General features: G+C 38.9%; 4 protein-coding genes across 7 annotated transcripts; all 4 read right to left on the reverse strand.

Annotated features, from left to right (window-relative positions):
• Window positions 1-1,496: 1,496 nt before the first annotated feature.
• On the reverse strand, window positions 1,497-5,471 carry dcp2 (decapping mRNA 2). Of its 2 annotated transcripts, none has more exons than XM_074689699.1 (11): window positions 5,226-5,471; window positions 4,430-4,581; window positions 4,156-4,283; window positions 3,771-3,869; window positions 3,545-3,697; window positions 3,354-3,466; window positions 2,981-3,079; window positions 2,773-2,881; window positions 2,321-2,413; window positions 2,152-2,203; window positions 1,497-1,957 (listed from the first exon to the last, which is right to left on the reverse strand). In XM_074689699.1, the coding sequence occupies exons 1-11, from the start codon at window positions 5,291-5,293 to the stop codon at window positions 1,854-1,856; spliced, it is 1,170 nt and encodes a 389-aa protein (XP_074545800.1). In that variant the 5' UTR covers window positions 5,294-5,471; the 3' UTR covers window positions 1,497-1,853. The 2 variants fall into 2 exon arrangements, with proteins under 2 accessions (XP_074545800.1, XP_074545799.1); XM_074689698.1 differs by having other exon boundaries at window positions 2,152-2,206.
• Window positions 5,472-6,589: 1,118 nt separating this feature from the next.
• On the reverse strand, window positions 6,590-9,955 carry cenpa (histone H3-like centromeric protein A). 2 transcript variants are annotated; one of them, XM_074690776.1, is made up of 5 exons: window positions 9,836-9,955; window positions 8,910-9,064; window positions 8,586-8,707; window positions 8,416-8,490; window positions 6,590-7,028 (listed from the first exon to the last, which is right to left on the reverse strand). In XM_074690776.1, the coding sequence occupies exons 2-5, from the start codon at window positions 9,025-9,027 to the stop codon at window positions 6,900-6,902; spliced, it is 444 nt and encodes a 147-aa protein (XP_074546877.1). In that variant the 5' UTR covers window positions 9,028-9,064; window positions 9,836-9,955; the 3' UTR covers window positions 6,590-6,899. The 2 variants fall into 2 exon arrangements, with proteins under 2 accessions (XP_074546877.1, XP_074546876.1); XM_074690775.1 differs by having other exon boundaries at window positions 6,593-7,028; window positions 8,910-9,061; window positions 9,838-9,955.
• A 1,290-nt stretch (window positions 9,956-11,245) lies between these two features.
• On the reverse strand, window positions 11,246-14,501 carry psmb10 (proteasome 20S subunit beta 10). The gene is made up of 8 exons (XM_074690457.1): window positions 14,324-14,501; window positions 13,986-14,079; window positions 13,792-13,889; window positions 13,332-13,472; window positions 13,097-13,212; window positions 12,015-12,073; window positions 11,730-11,881; window positions 11,246-11,496 (listed from the first exon to the last, which is right to left on the reverse strand). The coding sequence occupies exons 1-8, from the start codon at window positions 14,386-14,388 to the stop codon at window positions 11,385-11,387; spliced, it is 837 nt and encodes a 278-aa protein (XP_074546558.1). The 5' UTR covers window positions 14,389-14,501; the 3' UTR covers window positions 11,246-11,384.
• Window positions 14,502-16,659: 2,158 nt separating this feature from the next.
• pomk (protein O-mannose kinase) lies at window positions 16,660-22,378 on the reverse strand. 2 transcript variants are annotated; one of them, XM_074690646.1, is made up of 3 exons: window positions 22,243-22,365; window positions 19,998-20,273; window positions 16,660-17,846 (listed from the first exon to the last, which is right to left on the reverse strand). In XM_074690646.1, exons 2-3 carry the CDS (start codon window positions 20,265-20,267, stop codon window positions 17,094-17,096), a joined length of 1,023 nt encoding a protein of 340 aa, XP_074546747.1. In that variant the 5' UTR covers window positions 20,268-20,273; window positions 22,243-22,365; the 3' UTR covers window positions 16,660-17,093. The 2 variants fall into 2 exon arrangements, with proteins under 2 accessions (XP_074546747.1, XP_074546746.1); XM_074690645.1 differs by having other exon boundaries at window positions 16,673-17,846; window positions 22,239-22,378.
• Between the last annotated feature and the right edge of the window lie 810 nt (window positions 22,379-23,188).

Consider the following 23,188-nt stretch of genomic DNA (forward strand, 5'->3'; position numbering starts at 1 on the left):
CATCCGTTCCGATACCTTCAAAGTAAGGGTGCGCGTATTTTAATAATTCTAAGTTTCTTTTCGCTGTTATCGAAACTGAAAATACCTGTGATTTGTTTTTCTGCTTATTGATTGGAAAATTATATTATTTAAGATTTGTTTAGAATATTTGTATTTTTTAATATTTTAAAAAAATGATGCAATCGGATGAAAGTAAACAGCATTTATAAACCAAAATTAGACTCTGTAATGACACAATAACTGAAGTAGTAGTGTCACGAAAAGCTGAGTGAAAAAAACTTTATTCATGTTCACATTTAAAGTCAAACAACAGTAAGCAAACAGTGAGCCATCTGTACAATCAATACCAAAAATGAATAGCATAAACAAACAACCAGTGACCTCCATCATCAGAATAATCTAGTGCGTATGAAAATAAGATATAACTAAGACTGTGAGGGTTTTTAGCTCCAACACTCAAAATAGAGTTTATTATACTGTGAAAATGGCCTGTTTCTTTCACTTCAGAGAGTAGTTGTGATGTCTGGAAATATTTATGTTCACAGTAATTAAACTCAGCGCTGCTCAAACTTCTTATCAGAGAACACTCAACATTAACAATCTCTGCAGGACTGAACCATGATGAGACTGGTGGAAATCTGACACAAACACATGAAGGAAGTGTATGTTGGGAATACTGGGATATCAGAATTTAAGTCATAAATAAACCTAAACAGTCATCCTTTACCCTGTCTGCATGATGAAGTAAAATGTTAAAATCCAATGCTTTCCTGTGAGTTAAGAAAAAAACAAATGCAAGAGTCCTGTGCGGAAGTATTTTTTTGCTTTGATTTTGGCGCCCCCTGTGGACAAAGTGATACCTTGTTCAGTACATCTGACAGTCATGTTTTTTATAAAACAAAAACAAAACAAAACATCCCTTGCCGTCTTCTAACAGTAATACGCACCACTCACTGAGCAACATGTCGGTTTCTGCAGCGTGCTGTACATCTCACAGTCTGACACAAACTCCTCGAAGGCATCAAAAATAACTTTATAGAAATGTATCATCTTGTCCTTGATGGCCTGGCTGCTTTTGTAGATCTTGAAGAAGCCTCACTATTAATTTCAGGCTGTTTCATAACCAGCTTAACCTCCTCATGACATCTTATAAGAACTGGTTGTCAACATTATAGGCAAATGAACGACATGACACAATATTTAAACAGATTAACTTTGAGTGAGTGTGTCCTTATTTTGGTTTAACTCTGTTTTGGGCCCTCATATGAATGATGGCTGTATATTTAGTTATGTGACTTCCACACAACAGTTTCACAACCTGTTTTGATTGTATTTCACAGTCTAGGATAAAAAATGAAGGTGATGAGTAAAGACACTAATAAACAGTTAAACCCATTTGTTTAGGGCTCTATTGTAAGGTTAATAGAGATTATTAACACCTGAATTACAACTTTTAAAATGTGTAATTAACCTGTTATCTCACCTGTTAACTAACACTGGTTTACTGGCCAAGTTTGGATACCACAGCTGCATTTCTCCACTGAGCTTCCACCTCTCGTGTATAAAATCATTATGATTAAAAGACTGAAGGTTCAACTGTTCGCCAGCAGACTAAATCATGAATTTAACAAATATATAAAGGATTAAAGTTAGTTTTTGCTCAAGACACAAACACAAACCGCTGTCGGAAGGCTTTGTGCGTGTATATGCATTTAAAATCAGGCATCTCCTGAATGCGAAGGTGTGCACAAGAGGCAGACAGGTAAATGTTTTCAGTAACAACCCTTCTGCTCTGTAATGCAAAGCGTCTCTGAGCTGCAGATTGGTGCTGTTGCAGTTCAACAGCTGCTGAGTCAGTAGTCGAAACACTTCATGATGGCGTCTCTGTCGAACTTAAAGTTCAGGAAAGTCTTTGAGGATAGGAGCTGCTGACTGCCTGAGCTGGAGGGAGACATGTCTGCAGAGGGAAAGACAGATTACAGGGTGTTCAATTCATTTATCAAACATTTCCAGTGATAAGCTTCAGAGGAACAACAACACTGACCTATCTCAGTCCTGGATGACCTTATATACTCTACCTGACCTTATAATTCTCTAAAAAACTGAAGTATTTCAGCCCTTACTGTGCAAAAACATGCACTGCAAACACACCTCTATCAAAACTGTCCTGCAGTCGTCTGGGCTGAAGTCTTCTATCCTCCTTCTGCTGAGGACAAGACAAGACAAAAACAAAGGACAAGACAAAAACAAAAACTTCAATATATCAGCAGTGGAATCATAAAGCTAACCTAGTGTGTGTGTTTATGTGTGTATTTCTCACCAAGATGTGTTTGACCTGCTGGCTGCTGGCTCCGTTATCACCTTTCTTCACAAACTGAGAGTCCTGACTCCTCTTCCCGTTTCCTTTCACAGTCTGAATCAACACGACACAACACGTCATTTGCAAACTGTGACATGAAATAAAACGTGTTGATGATGACATTTAACATATACAACCACCACCTTCATTTATACGATGATAGAAAGCTTTGTAGAGCTTCAGAAAATGTCAACATGAGTATGCAGATAGGAAGCTGTGTGAAGACTGAAACCTCTTCAAAATAAAAGCATAAGACATACCCTGTAACAACTATTAGGTTTCTGAAATCCAACTCTTTTACTTTTATAGCTCCTCCCCCTCTCTTAAATGTTAAGGCGTATATATAATCTAAATGATAACCCAGCCTAAGTCAGAAGATCCAGATTGATCACACCCCTGATGTGTAGTCTGACCTGGTTATGCTCGTACTGGCTCAGCTGACCCACAACTTTCTGCTGCTTGTGCTTTGCCCATCCATCAACAGGGAATGCATCACTTCCTGTGACACGACGGGACTTCGACCTGAGAGATGGAGGAAAAACAGAGCGTGACAATCAGTTAGTGACCACGAGAGACAGAGTTTGAATATTAACTGTATCAATGATGTCTCTTTGTCGTTACCGAGTGTTGTCTGATGTTTTATTAGGAGTGTTGCTTGTGAAGTCCTCATCGCTGTCCGTCGACTCTCCTTTCAGCCTGCTGATCCACTCTCTGAGTGGTCTGTACACAGAGTAGGAGAAGGGTCAGCGTTACTGCACTACAATCAATAGTTATGATCATCAGTATTTAATAACATGGTGTTTTCCTGTACAGGTGACACGTTCAAAGACGGCAGATGTTTTCCATTCATATTCTAATAATACCAATAACTAATATTTATACAACACCTTTCTAAAAGTCTTGTGGAAAAGTGATAATATTATCCTCTCAGGGGAAAAAAAGGCTGGATTCATTTATAATATAAATACTGAACCTAAAACCTTGTGACACTCACCTGATGAATGGGATGGCCATGAAGAACTTGTTTGGAGCCAGTCCCAGTTTGGACTTTGGGGTCATGTCGTTTCTGTGACATGGCAGCTTTTCAACGGGGAACCATTCGATGTTCTACAGGAACAGGAGAGGCTCATGTCATATTCAGGTTTCTCTCCGTGAGCTACAGAGAGACAGAAACAATCCACATACCCTGATCTCCTTCCTGGTTTTGGGGTTGAACTTGGTGTCTTTGGAGACTCCTGGGATGATGTAAAGTCGAACCAGCTGGTCTGTGATCTTCTGCTCGATGTAAACGTCTTTACAGATTCGGTTCTTAATGTCGAAACCTGTCTCCTCCAACACCTGAAAAAACACACATGGAGTTTAAGCATGAAGTGTTGTAATTACCAATGCTAAAGCTGATCATGTGACCCACCTCTCTAACTGCACAGTCATGAGGAGCCTCATCTTCGTTCACTTTCCCCTTAGGAAAACCCCATCCTGACTTAGCAAGGTAACCCTGGACCAGCAGAGCCTGAGGACAGAGAGGACAAGTTTATTTCCAGCATTGAAGCTTTTATTTATTACAGAGTATATGACTTCATAATATTTGGATGACATTAAGACTGAAATAAAACAGAGTAACAGCAGCCTTATTATGATCATTTCTATCATTAACATCTAGTAATTTTTTAAGAGTCAGATCAGTTATGAAGCAAAACAATGAAAAAGGGGTCACTCGGAAACTACTTTAATGACTTTCATCAAGCCCACACTGCTGCAGAGAGACAGCATGCAAAAAAATCTAAATAAATTCTCACATTTTCCAGAGTTTCATCCAGAATTATCGCTCCATATGTGGGCACTCCCATCTTATACTCTTTCCACTGCTCCAAAACTTTCTGCACGTCCTCCCCATGAGGCAGCAGGAAGGGACAGTGCTGGAAGAGTTCACAGCTGTCAAGGAAGATAGAACTGAACTAACACGACATCACACACACTTATTAAGAATAATTTCACATAGGCAACGTTAAAGTTCACCCCCTTTACACATCCTTGGGTGTAAAAACATAACAAAGTAAACAAAGAGGATATCAGCCTTGGCGAAGTCGCGGATGCCGCAGTGTGGAGCTCCTGGTGTGTTCTGCATGCAGAAGTCCAGGTAGAACCAGTGAGCCAGCTCGATCTGAAAACACACTCTGATGGCGTTATCCCTCTCCTCGCTGGGGATGTGCAGGATGAAACGACTGCAGAAACACACACACAAACAGAATTGAAGTGTAGGATCAAAGCTGAGGCCTAAGAAATGGACATAAGCTGTACACACTGTGCTTCTTTTAATGTAAGCTTATGTCTGGGGCACCAAGAATTCATCAAAACAAGTAAAACTGGACCTCAGAAAGCTATACATTTCAAAATCTAATGGGATGATTCTTGCAATTTATTTCTTCATTTAGAGACATTTTACTTTCTTCCTTTAATCAGAAACTGTGTTGTTTGTTCAATGTTTGAGAAGTTACCCTGAAATGATCACCCTAATATCTGATATATTTAAAAACTGCAGTAATCACAACAAAATGTAAAACCTTCCTGGTCTAACTTTACAGCATTTGAAAGAATAAAAGTAGAGTTATTAAAGACAATGTAACATAAACTGTATGAACTGCTAAAGTCAGTAATAACAGTAAGTTAATATCTGAGTTGTTAAATGTTTGATAGTATCGGATAGTAACCCTAGGCTAACATCACCTGCATACTCCAAGATGCTGGTTTAGAGTTTACTGACAGAAATACGTATACACACTTATATAACAGTTTTATTCTTGACACAGGATTCAAATTTAGGTGTAATAACAGACGCTACAGACAGCGATGCTACATGTCGGTTTACCTGCAGAGGTCGTCCAGCACTCCGGAGGGGATCTCCACTCTTTTTGTCTCCATGTTGGTGGAAAACATCGTGACTCTGTCTGAGAGCAAACAGCTTAAACAGACATAAGAGTCGAAAACTACAGCTACATGTTCCCTTCGGAAGATCACAACTTCAAATTCATGTTAGCTGCATCATAAGAGCTTTAATCCACTGATGATTTGTTGTTCTCCTCCACCGGGAAGTGGACGGTATGTGTTGTTGGTGCTGCCTTCACTGGACATGGGACAGAAAGATCCCGCTAGATTTACAGCATTCACCCCAACTCTAAATACTACGCGTTTGGTATACGAGGATAAAACTACAATACAGGCTTCATAAAACAACATTCATTCAAAAATTACTATTCGTATTTGAAGAGCATATTTTAGCCGATACGTTATGTCGTAATGACTTCTACAAAGTGGACGGAAACTGTTTTAGCGACGTTAGAAATCAACATTACGATAACTCAGCTTGAACGTGAATGTAGCACTATTTTTTTTGACGGAAGTAAGTTTACCAATCAGGTGTCTAGATTGAAGGCGCGAGTTAAAGAGACGAAGCGCTATTGGTTGATTTTTCTGCCAGTAATCTGACCACCAGAGGCGTTTCAGGCAAATTTTGGGCCTCTTTTGAGTCAATTGCCAAAATAAACCGAAAAAGTTTTAGCACTTCATCATTCTGTGTCTTGGGAGATATGAACTTTGATTCAAAAATAGATTTATTTTTTATAACTATTCACCTGCTCTCTGTTTGCACTGTCCTATATGTTCTTCTGTTAAATATTTTCACAATAGAAATAATAGTTTTAAATATGTATCTATGTATCTGATGTTTGGGTTTATGTGACTATTTCCTCACGTATGATAAAATTGTTTCCATAAAGACAGGCTTTGTGAGGTTGATGAGTACTTTGTAATATAAACAACAAGCATTGTGAAAACTGCATATGTTTCTCTTTACTGTTTTGTTATTGTTACATTTTTACAAGTCAGCTTTTTGCAAAAACTAAATCGATTATCATCATTAGATCGGATATGAGTTGTCTGCAAATAGGACTGCCCACAGAGAAGATAAGTGATTTAGTGTGGAGGGATTTTAGTGAGTCTGCAAAATGGATATTTATGTAAACTGCTCATTATTTATGTCACAGGTTTTAGGGTCATACAAAGTTCCAGTTTCCCCAAAGCTTGTAAATATACCTGATCCCTTCATTTGGATGAAGTGTAGCTTGAGACAGAGCTCACGCCGTGGGGGGAGTGGAAGTGGGACCAGTTTGAGAGACAGTCTGACTCTACACCAGAATTAAGACAGTGTAAAAAAAACAAAACATTTATTTACAAAAAAAAGTTTACAGAAATGAAGTTATGTATAAACAACGACCAATAACATGTCAGAATCAATACATGACAGAGCCATGGTACAATTTTCAGTCCTTCAGCAGGTATAAACAATTAAACTCCCAGGGAACCCCACTACTCTGTTCCCCCACCCCAAACTTTACAACAAAGCCACAATAGGCCAGAGAGCACAATAAAACAGATTCTTTAAAACACAGTGAATCATACTGATGATGAACATGATAAAGTAGTCAGAGCAAACAGCAAAGTCCTTTCTGTTGTCTGCTAAGCATCATTTATCGCCTGTCCGTATTTACAGGTCGTCCACACCTCTAATACGGCGGGCCAGCTGAATGTCTCTGGGGAAAAGGGTGACCCGCTTGGCATGGATGGCACAGAGGTTGGCATCTGAGAACAACAGGACAAGAAATGCCTCTGCAGCCTGCAGGGTACAAAAGAAAAAATACATGTGAGGTGTTTTAGAACAGGGTAATATTCTATAGACCATATATATGTCTGCAGTCATTAATGCTTCAATCAACCAGGAGGTTTATGTAGCCTAACCACTTTATGTAATACTGATTGCTTCTTATACTTAAGTTTTATTATTTTAACTTCATAGCAAAAATCAAAAACTTCACTGTCCACTAGAGGGTGTCCCCTGCAGTAAGTCAGTCCCCATAGAACCCCATGTTAAGATAAGATAAAATAAGATACAACTTTATTGATCCCCAGGGGGGAAATTATTTTGTTGCAGCATACAACAAGTGGGAAGAATACAGCAAGAGGCGAGTAAGAGCAGTAATAAAACAGACTGTGAGTAATAAAATAAAACAGACTATTAGTAATAGATCAGACTATGAACAGATATACACATATTAACATATATTTAAGGTGTTATTTATGGTGAAATAGACCAGAGCAGACTGTTCAAATTAACATATTGACAGTAATAATATGGACAGATAGAAATATATACCTAAAACAAACAAGAAAAAATAAATAAATAAAAATTAAATAAGAATATGAATGTCAGTAACAGAATAAATATGGGTATTTTAGTCCAAGTGTTTTGGGTGGGTTAAAATGTCTAACTTTGCAGCAGAAATTAACATGTTTACAGCTTGAAACAAAAAAAATGGTTTTGGATCTCTATTGTTCATTTTTCATGGGATGGTTGCGAAAACAGAAAAGTGTCAAGAAACATGGTAAATAAACATCAACATGGAGTGAGGCTGTCGTACACTCTGCTCTGAGCAAGTTACTTTCCACTCATTGGATGATATTTCAGGTATGTTTGGTTACAGGTAGTGCTGATGATCACAACATCTCATTGGCCTCTTGGCCAACTCCAGATGTTTACAGGGTAGGTTGACCAGAAATTTTCTGAGAATCTTCAGGGACTTATGAGTGAAAAGGTCTTTAGCCGCCACATGTCACCCATAGTCTGTATGACACATGGATGTATTCTCTGTGACATCAATAATCTGTTTCTGAAGTGGGGTTTTAAAGCCTGTCATAGTTGGATTACCATACTGGAAATGCTGAGCTCAACCTAACTTTGATTAAACAGGGTGCATGCTTGTAAATCACATCAGCTGTGCTTCTGATTGGACAACTCCAAAATCTCAATAGCTCTATCTATTCAGACTGATGTAATTTTTGTCTCGTTGAACTTGATGAACTGCAGTCTTTAGCACTTTTATATTAGCTTAATTTCTTCCAGCAGGAAGTCACATGATTATTGTCAGCATCAGACTAAACTGAGAGTCAGAGTACAGGAACATAGTAACACATAGCTTTAAACATAACATTGTAATGTAGCTCACCTCCTGCAAGGCAAGCATAGCGTACACCTGCCACTTCAGATTTTCCCTGGAGTAACTCTGACACACCTCACGCACCTGGACACAGAGCAGGAAACACATCAGTAAAACTCTGAATCTGTGACCCACTTCATGGGAGATCTAAAGATCCTCCTCCCTGCTGTCTGACTCACAAGGCGGCTAAATGGTGCCTTCCGAAGTAACAGGTCTGTGCTCTTCTGGTACTTCCTGATCTCCATCAGAGCTCTGGTTCCTGGTCGAAAGCGCCTCTTCCTGGGAGAGACAGGAGCCAACTCTGCGGGAGACAGGGACAATGTCAGAGAATGTTTGATTTACAGTAAACAAAGCTTCTAAGACATCACCCTGATGCACTGTGTGTTGAACCAAAAGTCATATCACACAATATCACAGTCTGGAGCAATGTGTTCTTGGATGTACAACAAAACTGTAACAAATGCTTAAATAGACATCAGCTGTCCGTAAATAATCCCTCTTACCTGATTCTCTTCTCCTTTGGGTGCGGGATTTTGAACCTGAGGTAGGTGTTGGTGCCGGGGGACGGCGTGTGGGTTTTTTGCCCTTCCGGCGGCTGGCTGATGAATCATCATGACGCATCTCCTCCAAACACAAGAAACTCAGCAACCAATGTCTGACCCAAACCCACAGAAAGACAAACATAAACAAAGAGTTAACCATATCATTCTGTCTACTCTGTGGCATTGAACAGATGATGGGATGACTGTTTAGGTTTCAGGATGTCAGTCAGCCATAATAAGACATTGAAATTGCTCTGAGCTTAATATCTGCTTAACTTCTCACCAGTGTTTACCTGTGGGACACCTGATTGACTGCAGTATAAATACAAGTCTCTAAAGACAACAGGTCAAGGTCCAGAGGAATCAAACATACACTGAGATTTAACTTACTCACTCCTACAGTATGATGTTTTTAAGTTTGTTATGGACTGGAAACAAGAAGAATGCAGCACTTGAAACACTATTTAAGAATAAAACAGAATAAATGTGAGAATTTAATGTGAGAATTTTAGTTACTCGGTCTGTAGATCATAGTAAGAGTGAGAGCAAGACTACATTTCATCAAAAGTTAAGCTCAAGTATCCGAGGATGAAATGTGACTATTTTAAGTTTCAATACTTAAACTACGGACAGACAGACACCAAGTTATCAATATTCTTGTAAATAATAATAATATACTACCAAGAACTGTAGGTAATATTAATGTTTTCGTACTTATTATCCTCAGCAGGGATAAAGTTGCAGTGCATGTTAGCTTTAACACTTGGAGTAGCACCCGTCCCTTTCCCAGAACAGGAACTCTCCGATGTAACGTAACGTTTGCAGCATCACAAAGTAAGTTTCTTTTATCAAATTCTGTAGCTCCGTAAAACATTTCATGAGTACATACCTGTGCTGAAAATACACAATCCTGCTCTTAAGATTTTAGAAAGTACCAACTGTTTTCACTGTAAACTGAAACAGACTGAAATTCAAACAAGGCCTCTGCACTGAATCGACCAATCAGCGGGGAGAATGTGGGCGGGGCCAGCGCATTGGGAGCGTTCTGTGAGAAAGTTAGGAAAAGTTAAGCGGGCGGGATATTAGCCACAGAATACGCATCAGCGGTGCGGTGACTGAGTTTGAACCAGCCGTGTTATCCCGGTGGATGATCCGCACACACAGATATTACAATCGAACTGAAACAATCTCTGGAAAACAGGAAAGACTTCTCACACAAGTTTAATTAGAAAAAAATAATTTCAGAACTGAGAACTATGTAGATAAAATTTCCTATACCACCCAAAAAGGAAGACACCTAAATTAAATTATGAACTGCATTTATGCTTCTAAGAAGTTGCTTTGTTTACGTATTATTTAAAGACAAGTATGCTAATATCTATAATAATCTTTGCGAAATTATTAAAAAAAAAAAAAAAACAGGACCCAGGAATTAAAATTGATTAAAAATGTACATTAACCGTTGGAAACAATGAAAGGAATCAAAAACGCAAAAATACACTTAATTAAAATAATTCTTCACCGAAATACATTAAAAATTATCTTTCCTTTCTTAATTTTTTTCATGTATTTTATTTTTGTATTTAATTTGACTTTTTTCAAGTTTTGTTCCTATATCTTCACCACTAATAGATTAATCTCAAATTCTCCATCTGGTAATCCCTTTGCACATTTATAACTGAAGTGACAAGATGTACCTATGTTTTTTTTTTTGTTTGTTTGTTTGTTTTTACATACATGATACATTTTAAAAGATATAGCTATAGTATACAATTTATGATGGATACAGAGAATACACCAGACAATCTGATGTTATAATGAATGAAATGGTGATAGGACTTCCCACAATCAGTGTCTAAAGCACAGTTGATGGGCTGGTAGTTGAATAGATGCCAGTTCAAGTCCTGTACACTATAGGTACATTTGAGTGTATTTTTGGCCCATGCAAATGCAGCATGTTTGACACCAGTATGTTCAAACTAAATTTCTCCAAAAGGGTTAATAAAGCATGACTTCATCCCTTCTTTAGTAGTACCAGTTGTTCTCCACTCTATGATCCACATAGAGATTGCATAGGAATTTATTCTATTATTTTCCATATGCTAGCTCCATTAAATTTATAACCTGTGATGCATTATGAAACAATATGGATTAACATGAATTTTCAACTTGTGAAAATCAAAAAAATATATTCAAATTGATCTTTGTATCCCTAACACAGTGCAGTAAATAAAAGCTAAAAGTTAACAATGTTTTAACAACATCTTTATTGTCCTGTATATCAAACAGACATTCATTAGAAAAAAACTGATCACTCCACAAACCAAAGCTTTATTAAAATACAGGGAATGCTTTGACATATATCAAACAACAGGAGTAATTTACTGAGTTTGACTCAAATGTATCTAATATTCTGCTGTGTTTTATTTCATTGCTTTATTCGGCGTCCATGACTTGAACAGTTTCATCGACCACGTCCAGATCCAGTGGGGTCACAGTTTTGGTGAGAACACCCGTGGTGCCGGGTTTATACCTGTACTGTCCCTCTCTACACACACACACACACACACACACACACACACACACACACACACACACACACACACACACACACACACACACACACAAACACACACACACATACACAGGAGGAAAGTGGTTAATCACAACAGAATAAAGAGCAAAAGTCAGATTCCAGTGTTCTGGTGATTGTTTTGAAGTCTTATATCCACTGAAAATTAAAAACACATCCACTCCTCCTTAGTACAGGTCACATCTCACCTTTTTCCCTTGGTGGCAGGCTTGTCGTAGCCTCTCAGGTACTCCACTCCCCCTGCAGTGATCACACACAGGTCCACGTTACTACCTGAGCCCAGGTCACAAAAAATACCTGCAGCAATGGCATCCCGAACCAGCTGCTTTGCCTCCTCCAGCTGAAGGGATGAGTAGGAGATGAGGAGTTGGGAGAAAGAAGAGGAAGAGGTGTTATTTTTCATCCTGAACACACTGACAGGACCTGTTTCCTGACTCAGCTGCCATGAAGAGAGAGCAGAGGGTCAGTCTCACCTCCATGTTTGGTTTGAATCTGTCCTCAAACACAGAAACAGCCGCTGCAGCTCCAGAGCCTGAAAACATAACCACACAGTAGGATGTTCAACATTGACACAGGCGTTAGGATCCTCTCTGATAACTGCTTCAGTAAAATTATTATTGTGTTTTCATAATTAGATTATGATTACACCACAAAACCAACCTAGACTCACTTCCCATGAGTTTTAAGACAAGAAAAATGAAAACTTAAAGGTCCCATATTATGCAAAAATCACTTTATTAGGTCTTTTAGTGAAATTTGTGGGTCTTTGGCTTTCCTCCCAGCCCACAAAATGTGATATTTAATGACAAAACCTGTACTTAGTAGAGCTTGTGAATGTAAAATCCTGACCTAAAACCAGCTGTTTGGATTTTGGGGATTTGCTGACGTCAGCAATTCCCTTTTTTGACCAATCAGGAGCAAGTCTGACCTAATTGGTCCACCAGAGCACAGACATTCCAACAGAGGGCTAGCGAATAGACTGGTCCTGAATCCAGGCGCATTACCAATCATCCACCAACAAACCTGGGACCCTGGAAATGTGAGTATTTTAAATGCTGTGTGCTGTGGAGCAGATGTAAGAGCTTTTCCTCAGTGTCCCCCCTGTCTCTGTGTTAGCTTCAGGATGCTAACTTTAGCTGCGGTTGGCCTGCTGTTTTAGCCTGTAATGTTACGGTAAATGAGCGTCGCTGTTTTCTAAACATTGTGCACTCAGAGCTCGTGGCGCTGCTCTCAGTGATGCGGAAGAGCAGGGCGGTATCAGCGGTGGCTCATTTACATATGAAGGCCACGCCCACTAAATCAGAGCGTTCTGAGCAGAGGGGCTATGAGAGCCTGGAAACAATGCTGCTGTGCTTGATTTATTGGCTTTTTGGACCAAAACATGTTACTACCATTTCATGAAGACATCAATGATCCATATTAAACTGCAGAAAAGGAGCAGAATATGGGACCTTTAAATGTTTGAACTTTGACTTAGGCCTCTGCAGAGACACATTTTAAACACATAAAAAAACACACATTAAACACAAGGGTGTGTGTAAAGACAAAGTGATACCCATGGTGAGGAAGGGCAGCTTGTCGTAGGAGCCATGGGGATAAACGCTGTACAGATGAGCTCCGGTCACATCCACACCTCCAATTATCAGAGACGACCCAATGTGACCCTGATACCTGCCGACACAGACACAAAAAAAACATAAATCAAACTTATATCAACTACATTTTTGATGAACTGAAACATGTTTGTGCACTGTTAGATCTGTGATGTCATCAGGGATGTTTAACCTCACCTGAACAGCATCTGCTTGAGCTGTCTGGTGACCATGGCGACAAGCGGTGGTCTCCCTGTGTTGAGCGTGTGCAGTTCGACATTGGAGGACATGATCTGTGTGGTGATCTCTGCATCTGCAGCCACGCCTGCTCCACAGCAACTACACACACACACACACACACACACACACACACACACACACACACACACACACACACACACACACACAGAAACTACAGGTGAAAATATGATCCGGCTGCTGCAGTGAGGTGGTGAATGTGATATCATGCAGTAACATGCTGCGTCCACTTGTTTGTTTCATCCCTTATTAAAACATCAAACCTCTGTTCTCGTCCTGTTAAAAAACTCTGACAGGTGGAACAAAGATGTTAAAGTTTAAACTAAAATAAAACTTCTAAGTCAGTCACAGTGAAACAGAGACATCAACCTGTCTACAAAACAACCCTGTCAGGACTCACTAAATGTTTGGAGCGATGTAGTGGATCTTCATGCAGTTTTTGTCAGCTACCACCATGTCGTCTGTAGCTCGGGTGTCTGCTCCCAGAATCACTCCATCCTAATAGGTAAGAAAGGTAAGAAAACACTTGGTTATTTATGATGCTCATACATACATACCCTCAAATATGACTGAACCACAGTGTTTTCTCTTCACCTTATAAACAAGCCCTGCAATGGTGGTCCCTGTCTTTCTGGCTTTGGGGGATTTAAAGCCAAGCTCTGACAAGTTGGACTCCAACACCTCATTTCTGCAAAGTTAAAGAGACAGAGAGAGGATAACATTAGTGTTACTTCACTGCTTCACTTCTAACTTAAATTCTCCCATAGTGCCTTGCAGAAGTTTTTACCCAAACACATACTTTTCAACTACTTACAGAGTAAAATCCTGTGAGTTAACAGTTATATATTGATGTATAACTTCAGAGTAAAGCTGTACATGATGGCAGTATTAAAAGCAGAATCATCGTTGGCTCCTGGTTCCAGCTCGTTTACCTTCGACTGTTCTCGAAGCTGAATCCTCCCCCCTGCAACTCACAGGGATTCAAACTGTGAAGCATCTTCACCCTAAGGAGGAAGAGGAGCTTGAGGATGAAGGTTAATCGGTTAAACTGATTCTGGAGGACTAATGTGAGCCCAAAGAAACCGTCAGTCGCACTGCGTGTCAGCGATTTTTGTCAGTTTTTACTTTTGCTTTCACTTTGGGATAAGCTCAGCCTCCAAGCTGCACACTGTAAAAAATATCAACATGACTCACTTTGAATACTTAGAAAACCAAATTTGGTGAAGTATTATAATAATTATTATTAATTATTAATCCTGGTTCACCTATTGGAAAGAATTTAACTTTTTTCCTCTTTATCTGCTTGAAAAAAAAAAAAAAAAAAAAAAAAGGTGAGACTATAATTTGGGAAAAAAGGTCAATCTACTGACCTCTGACCTCTTTAACAGTTTGGGCTAAATGAAACTGACACCTGAGTGTGATGCATATTACGAAAGACAGGTGCTGACGAGTTAAAGTACACACCTGTATGATACTATTAAAAATATATTATAAATTCTAGATATTTTTTGTAGTGAGTAAAAAATGTCAGGTGTCCAATAAGCGCTCAGGTGTCGCGTGACAAACGAAAGTTTGATTCTCTACTTTTATTTTTCCTGTTTTTTTTTCCCTTTTTATTATTATTATTATTATTTTAAAGGAATATGGACTAATCCTTCAGCTTATAAAGTAAGAAAGCAAAGTAGTTGAAAATATCCAAAGTAAACGACCTTAATATGAATTACTCGAGATTGTCTGACTGGTTTCCATCAAATTTTAACGACGTGCAGGATGAGATCATATTCTTGGATGTGTCAATAAAAATGTATTAAAATGGGCTAAATATCATAGATAAAGTACCTTTTATTTATTCATTATTATCATTATTATTATTATTTATGATCATAAGTATTATTATTATTATTATTATTATTATTATTATTTATTTTATTTTTTTTAAGTGAAGCATCAACAAGGCTACAATTCATCAGCGAAGTGCCCTCTGTTGTTGAATTATATAGTTACATACAGGTTTGTAATTTCTGTGTGCACAAAAAAAAACCATCCATTCAGCAGGGACAGAGCCAGGATTTCAGTTTTGGGCCGCCCAGACAAATTTTGGCTGGGCCTTAAGTTACAAAAGTTTGTAGATTGTTAATCTTTTTTAAATGACTGACAATATACCTCTGTTGCCACGTGTGGTTGGTTGCTGTTTTCACCTTTAATTTACATTTTTCACATTAATAAAAATAAAGATAAATAAAAACTTATAGTGCATTAAAATTACTGAAAAGACATTCCAACACATTTTCTTACTCATTCTCAGTTTTGCTTTTTTAGTTGCTGTTTGTATTGGGATCAGTGATTGGGGATTGGGAAAGCAAGTCTCCAATTGGACATCTTTAAACAGCCAACCACACCAGTAACACAACAAACTGTTTGTTGCTCTCTGTGGTGTCAACAGGTGACAATATGAAAACAGATTAGTACTTAACAGGCTTTAGTTTGTGGAAAATCTTTGAATTTTGGTCTCAACTGTTACACTGATAAAACTCAAACATTTCTGAAAAGCATATTCAGCCCCAAACAAACAAGAGTAAGGAATATTCAAGACTCCAAGATATCTCCGCTTGTAATTGCAAACATCATCACGTGGGCTGTGTAGATATGTGGGCTCACATAGTACACATATTCCTTTGTAAGCCCCCTGCTGGCCAGGTGGATTGTATGTCATATGTTTTTCTTGTGATGGAGGGACAAAAACAAATCTGCCTCTCTCCTTCCTCCACCTTTCTGTCCTGTTCCACAGTTGCAGAATAAAGACCTGTGACATTTCCAAAGTTCCACATGTGGAGGAGTTGACATTCAGAGTGCTGACACCTTAAGGTTAACTCTATATGAAAGGTGATGGTGAATGCAGGCTGTTAGAGCATCAGTCATGCAATGTGGAGTATCAGCTATCAGTGAGGAGGAGTGTTTCAGATGCACAGGTAAACTGTACGTCTCTGCAACTCTGAAAAGCTTTTTTGCTCCACAAAATTCACAAATCATAAGGTGTAAAAGCAAGGACGTTAACCACAGTTAAATAAAATAAATAAAAATCTACATTCTTTCCCAAAATAATGTCTGAAGATAAATGTTTAGTAACTTTTTTTTCCAGCAGGCTAAAAAGATGGCTCATTTTACAAAGAAAGAGCATCTAATGCTAACAAAACAAACGTGAAGTAACACAATTTTACAATGCTCTCTTTAAAATGGTTTGAAAATATAAAAATTATAGGAAAAGTTTAGGGTGGGCCTGGGACCTTTGGGCCCACCCATAAAGCTGCCCCTGCTATGCAGAAGGATATGCATCTATCTCACCATCAGGTCACTGCTTTGTTTTATACAGATCCTCTCTAACAGCAGGGGGCGCTAAGCGTCTGACCAATTATTGGTCTGAAGGCATCAGTCAGGTGACACTGCAAACAGGGGACAGAGGTGTGTTTCCAGGTCATTCAGCCCCATAACATCCAATCAGAGGCTTTCATTTTATGTATTTTTTTGTTGTTTCTTGTTTATCACAAACAAATATTTAGGCTACATGAAAACACACAGCAGTTATCACACTCTGAGGCTCAAGTCTTTAATGAAAGGTGAAACAACATGTGGAAATAAAGCACAGATCCACATTTGGTTCCAAACAGAGCACTCTTTATTACACAAGAAACCTGTGGAGGAGTCCTACAGCATGTCTCTGTCCCTCACCATGCTGCTGTACACCGATCTGTACACCTGCAGAACATCCTGAGCTGAGGGTCGCAGCTTTGGGTCCACCTTCTTACACTGCTCATGGATCTGAAACAGGTGAAAGTGGACCAGATCTCCTCCAGGAACCTGTCCCATCAGAGACCAGGTGACGTCGGGGATCTTCCAGATGTCGGTCTTCTCGTCATACGCTGGCATGAGGTCATCTGAAAATGTATCGTCTCTGAAGGGCCACAGCTGCTCAGGAGCCACAAAGTCCCCCGTCAGCTCCCGGTGCCCACATTTCACCAGCAGGCCTCTGGACTGGTCCACCTCCGGCAGAGCGTCCAGGTCGTTCACAACCAGGTGCAGGTCTGAGGTCAGCAGGAACTGGGACAGAGTCTTCTCCAGACTGTTGGAGTCACACATGACCCTCATCCCTGCGGGGCTGCTGTGCAGGAAGTGAAGGATGGAGACGTAGTCTGTGGCCAGCCTCAGTCTCACCTGCCAAGTGTTGTGTTTGAGGTACTTCTCCTGAGAGAGGACAGCCTCCAGGTTCAGCAGGGAGCCTAGAGGGTGGAACTCTGTGGCCTGGGTGTGGTCTTCCAGGCAGAACCCAACCAGCTGCACCACCTGGGGTCCCTGTAGGGCCTGGAGCATGGATAGTCCATGGAGGAAATCCTCCAGGTAATCTGGAGAGGACAGCCTGGACAGAGCCACTTTCTGACTCCTCCAATCTGACAGGTAGACCTGAGGAAGGACAGGTAGAGTCTGTAAGGGTTACTACGTCACACCAACACTTCATTACAGATACTTTATGGGAAGGATTTAACACGTGGGCACAGACTGTTTCTGTAAGAGGATCCTGCATGAGGTATGACGACAGGTGGATACATTAAACCTGTTCTTAGGATCCTGTTCTGAAGGGTGATCTGAGCTCATAAACACACAGACTCTAGGCTGGGTAAGACTAACAAACACAGACACAAAATAAACACAATATGAATTCTGTGAATCAAATCGGGATCAAAAACATATAAGATACTGATTTTCCTGAGAGAAAACCCTCTCCTCCCACAGAGTCTGCTCTTCTATATTTGCCAATGGACTCCATAATGACTGAGTGATGGTGATAATGATGTAATGCTTCACTTCACCTCAGCAGTGTCCATAGAAACTAGAGGCTTGCCTCCTGTGACACAAATAGCTTGAGAAGAGTTCAGTGATGTAATTTATAAAAAGATAATCTTCGCAATTCTTTAAAACGAGCTTTTTCATGTTGGGGAAACTGCTCCAAATCTAGAGTTTAAGGTTCAAAAAGGGACCCAGGATCCACATTACACTATACATTCAGCTCATTGTATGTTTGATGCCCACCATATTTAAAAGTGTTATTTTGAATCAAATCTAGCTTGTCTATTCACTCCTTGGTTCGTTTTGTTGTATTCATAAAATAACTGTAGCACTCCCTGTGTTAGCTGGTAAAGCAGGGGTCTGGATGATTCAGTCCAATTTAAGTTTTTAGCCCATTGAGCTATGGTACTCTGCCTGGTTTAGAGGTCTTTACAAAGCAATACCAAACATTTCCCATCCAGGGTGTGTAAAAAGAACCAAAGTCAACTTAACCAAGCTATAAACATGAGGTACTCCATTTCTTACTTTGATATCATTATTGGTTTTATTAATAAAAGAAATGACAGGTTAAGTTTCCAAACAACACACTTGACCTCAATTTTTTTTAAAATTAGGGCCTGAAGATGATGTTAATGTGACTTGAAACAACAAACCACAAAGTTTCGTATAATAAAGCTTAAAGTTCAATAAAATAAATAAAAGGATTGCAATATTTAATCTGTAGTTGCACATACATTTATTTTTCATTCAAGCCTTATGGACATTATAATATGGTTACTAGAGCTTTTGAAAGTCTGCTGTTGGATAAGAACCATAGACTGTATAAAACATAGACGCAGTCTCCCCGTCAGTTACTAAAATGGAAAATGAAGCATATCAGCAATATTGGTAGGGGCAGGGGCTTCGCGTACGGCCATAGGGCCCCTGTCAGTCACGTGACCCTGAGCTGTGCCTCTGATTGGGCAAGCTCAAAATCTTAATATCCTCTGAACGGCTGAGTTAGAAAATAATTCACCCCCCGTACAGTGGGTGCCGATAGTACAATTAGCGACTCAGACAGGAGACGTTTTTTGAACCAGGCTGAAAATACATAAATTTCTGCTTTAAAAACAGCTTTTTTTGGCTTGGTGTGTATGTGACTTCCTGTACTTCTGGAGCTTGCCTCAAGTGGACTCCGGAGAAATAGCAGATTTTAGCACTTCCGAATTGTCCAATATTCTTAGACCGTAGGTTGCCGCTTGATAAGAACACTGGTTGCATCATGCATGTCAAACCCTAAATGGAGCTGTCCCACATTTTTGCAGCTAGACATGCAGTAAATCAAAAAAAGTTATTATAATCTGTCAAAAAATGTTGAAAAATGTACCTGTGGAATCAATATTATTTTAACTTGTACAGGGTGTGGATGCTATCATCTGAAAAAACTGGGTCCAGCATTGCCCAGAAAATCTAAATACACCGTAACCCCTGTTTACTCTAATTATGCAGAACTTGTAATCTTAATATCTGCACATTTAGGGAAATGAACTACTCAGACATATAAACAATCTTGTGTTCATTTTTGCTCTAAGGATAAGCTTTGTTAAATGGGTGTGTAGTGGGCTTCTTGTACTTTTAGAGGCAGCCTCAAGAAAGAAATACAGTTTTTAGCACTTCCACATAGACTTAATTTCTCACAGCTGGAGGATGCTGCTTGGTTAAACCACCACACACTGTAAAAAGTATACCCCCATCCATAAAGAGTAAAACATCATAGACTATTAGTACCTGTTTTACCGCTCCCTGTCCAACCAGCTTCAGTGGACGGACCTCAGCTTTAATCTGTGAACACTGCAGCCAGGGTGTGCAGTTCTTCATGGTAGTCATCTTAAAGTGTCCAGGTGGACAGCGGTCATGTGAGGAGAACTGATGATAATGTGTAGGATAGAGAGAGTCCAGGTACAGGTAGAGCAGCAGGTTAGCTAACAACAGAGCAGCCAGACACACAGCGACCACAGGAAAGCTGTGAGACACCGAACTGCTGCTGCTGGGAGCCATCACGATCTGAGAGGGAGCACAGATAGAGAGGGTGTGTGAGATACAGAAAATAAAAAAAAAACACCATGTACTGCTTTGTCTGAGCTTAACACAGTGACCACTGTTCAACATAACAGCTCCTGTAAAATGATGTTACAGGACAGGAAACAGAAACAAGCAGTGTATCTGTATCACACCGCAAACAAAAGACAATATGCTACACCCCAATCTCCTGTGTTGAGTTTTTAGCTTTATTCAGGGGTAAAGGTGAGACACTACTATGCCCGTGGAGGTGGCGCCAAAATTGTTACGAGCTGAAAGTCTCAAAAAGGGTTTTCAGGCCCTTTTTGGGCAAGATGAGCTTTCAAAGAGACAACCAATCTGTATTTTAATTTTATTTAGGTGCATTATCGCCACCTACTGGGATGAGTTAGCAATACAACAACAATACAACAACACTAATGGTTGAGGTCCGTTAGATAACAGTAACTGTTTATTACTACAAAATTGATAAGTCTTTATGAACCACTTATCCACTTTTACAAACCATACCCATACTGCAGCGTTAAACTATCTGCTGCAACTTCTTTACTTCCTCTGCTTCTTTCGAAAACTAAAAACGAGCATACTTCAAAACAGAACAGTTATATAACTTAGACTAAATTCGTTTATAACGTGTAGTGATTCTATGATTGTTCCATTCTATGATTGTTCCATATCTGACCTACTGTGTTGAAGTTTGGGTAAATGCCTGCAAAACATATACAAAGTCTATTTTTATTTTGCAAAAAAGAGTTATTCGATTAATTTCCAGAAAAAATATAGAGATCCAACCAACTCATTATTTCTTCAGTTAAAAGTGTTGAAACTTCATGATTAAGTAGATTATTGTATCTTGCAAAGATTGTTACCTATTAATCTTCAGAAAAGACTTGAAAAAAGAGAGAGTAATTATAATTTAAGAGGAATGGAGATTTTTAAAAAAACAAAATTTAGGACAAAAAGATGGGTTGTTGTGTTTCTGTTAAAGGGGTTAATTTATGGAATAATCTAACCAAAGACATTAAACAATCCATATCAAAATTTACATTTAAAAAAACATTGAAGGGCAGTATGTTGAGAAAGTATCATCACCATTTTTGTTGGTTGTTGCTTCTTGTTGTTGTCATTAAAAATCAAAAAGAATTTTGAGACCAGCAGCGTTGATAACAGCTGTTTTACTATTATTATATTTGTTGTGAATAATGTTGATCATTGTGTTGTTGTTTAGTTGTTTTTGAAATATTATCTAAGTGTCTAAAAGGGGCAGATAATATAAGATTTTTCTTCTTTCTGTTCCTTTTCATTCAATTATATGGTTATATGTTTGTATGAAAATGTTTTATTTCAGATGTATGAAATAAATGGATAAATAAAAAATAAATAGTGGGCGGTTTGAAAAACAGCCTGTGTTTACATGACAAATTGTGGACTCAAAGGGGGCCGGTGCCACCCCTCTAGATCCGCCTCTGTCGGCTGATGGTACTTCTAATGTCACAGTAGGTACATGTTGCCTGTGAACCCCCTTTCTGAGTGTGATAATAGTCAGATACGTATCATAAAGGATTCTAATGTAACTGAATTCATTTCTCAAACAATGCCGTATGTAAATATTTCAAATGCAACCTGAAAGGTCGTGGATACTAAAGTTTGCAGTGCTGTTTAACATTTAACTTTGTTGATGCAGTCAGCTTCAAAGACAGCAGAGTCTCCTACACCTGTATTGTATCTTTGCAATTATCACGCGATCACATCCGTGTGCTCAGAAGATCTAATACAGGTGTGCAAAAGGTGTAAATACTGTCAGAAAGAATATGAGCTGACTTATAGATGATGTACCCGCAGCTGTGGCTCTCGGGCTCCAGATACAAGAGAGATAAACACACCGTTAACTCAGCGCAGACTAGCTAGCTCCTGCTTTAATATTAAACATATATACTTAATCAAACATACCTACTGTAAAGGTCACATGACGTCAATATTCAGCACACAAGATAACACCTGTTCACAGCTCAAGTACGACCAACACTGACCACTGCTAATCCTGCTAACGCTAACTAGCACCGACCAACCGCGAAACTACTTCCGGTTTGATTTCCGGAATAAAAGCACAACAACTCCGGATTTGACTATTATCAAAAAACATAAATATAAGGTATTATTATTTTATTAACTTTAAAAGTAGGACAAACAGAAGTCTCCAAAACTATATTAAGTCCTCAGAAAGAGGAAAAAATATCCTAGATTACAAGTACAAATGTATTTAAAAACACAAAAAGACCATTACCTGCTAAGATAAGGATTAGCTAGTGTGTAATTCTCGGTGAAGGAAAAAAAAATATTGTTTTTATTGTCGTTACAACTTTTATTTCTATCTTTACAGACACACTGTAAAAAGTGAATCTTCAATCAGTTGAAGTGATGTAATTTTTTTAATCAATCCAACTCAATATTTTTAAGTTTAGGTTTCCAATGTATTTTTGTGGCTCATATTAACTTGAAATTCTGCGTTGCTACAACTAATAAAAAGAAGTAGTTGGACCAACTTAAATTAATTGTTTCAATTGTTCATACCTAAATAAATTAAGTTCTTTGAAATGAAATTAACAAGTTCATTTAACACAACTTAATAAGGCAAATAAATTGAATATTTTAATTCTTCAAATCAATATTTTTGCTTTAATCCAACTTAAAATTTTAAGTTGTTTTAACTCAATAATCCAAGCAAAACCCAAAAGGAAAAACCATGGATGATGAGGGAACACTGGATATGAGACCCTGATACACATTAAGATACCACGCGGGGCCAGTGTGCCTGTGCTCCATGGCACGGACCAGCTGCCTGTCTGTGGTCCACTGCGCTAGCTGATTGGCTGGCTGGCTGGCTGGCTGGCTGGCTGTGC

This window comes from Halichoeres trimaculatus, unplaced genomic scaffold (assembly GCF_033239565.1).
Source record: "Halichoeres trimaculatus isolate MK-OKI-2021-1 unplaced genomic scaffold, fHalTri1.1 fHalTri1_scaffold_16, whole genome shotgun sequence".
In the NCBI taxonomy this organism is placed as follows: domain Eukaryota; kingdom Metazoa; phylum Chordata; class Actinopteri; order Labriformes; family Labridae; genus Halichoeres; species Halichoeres trimaculatus.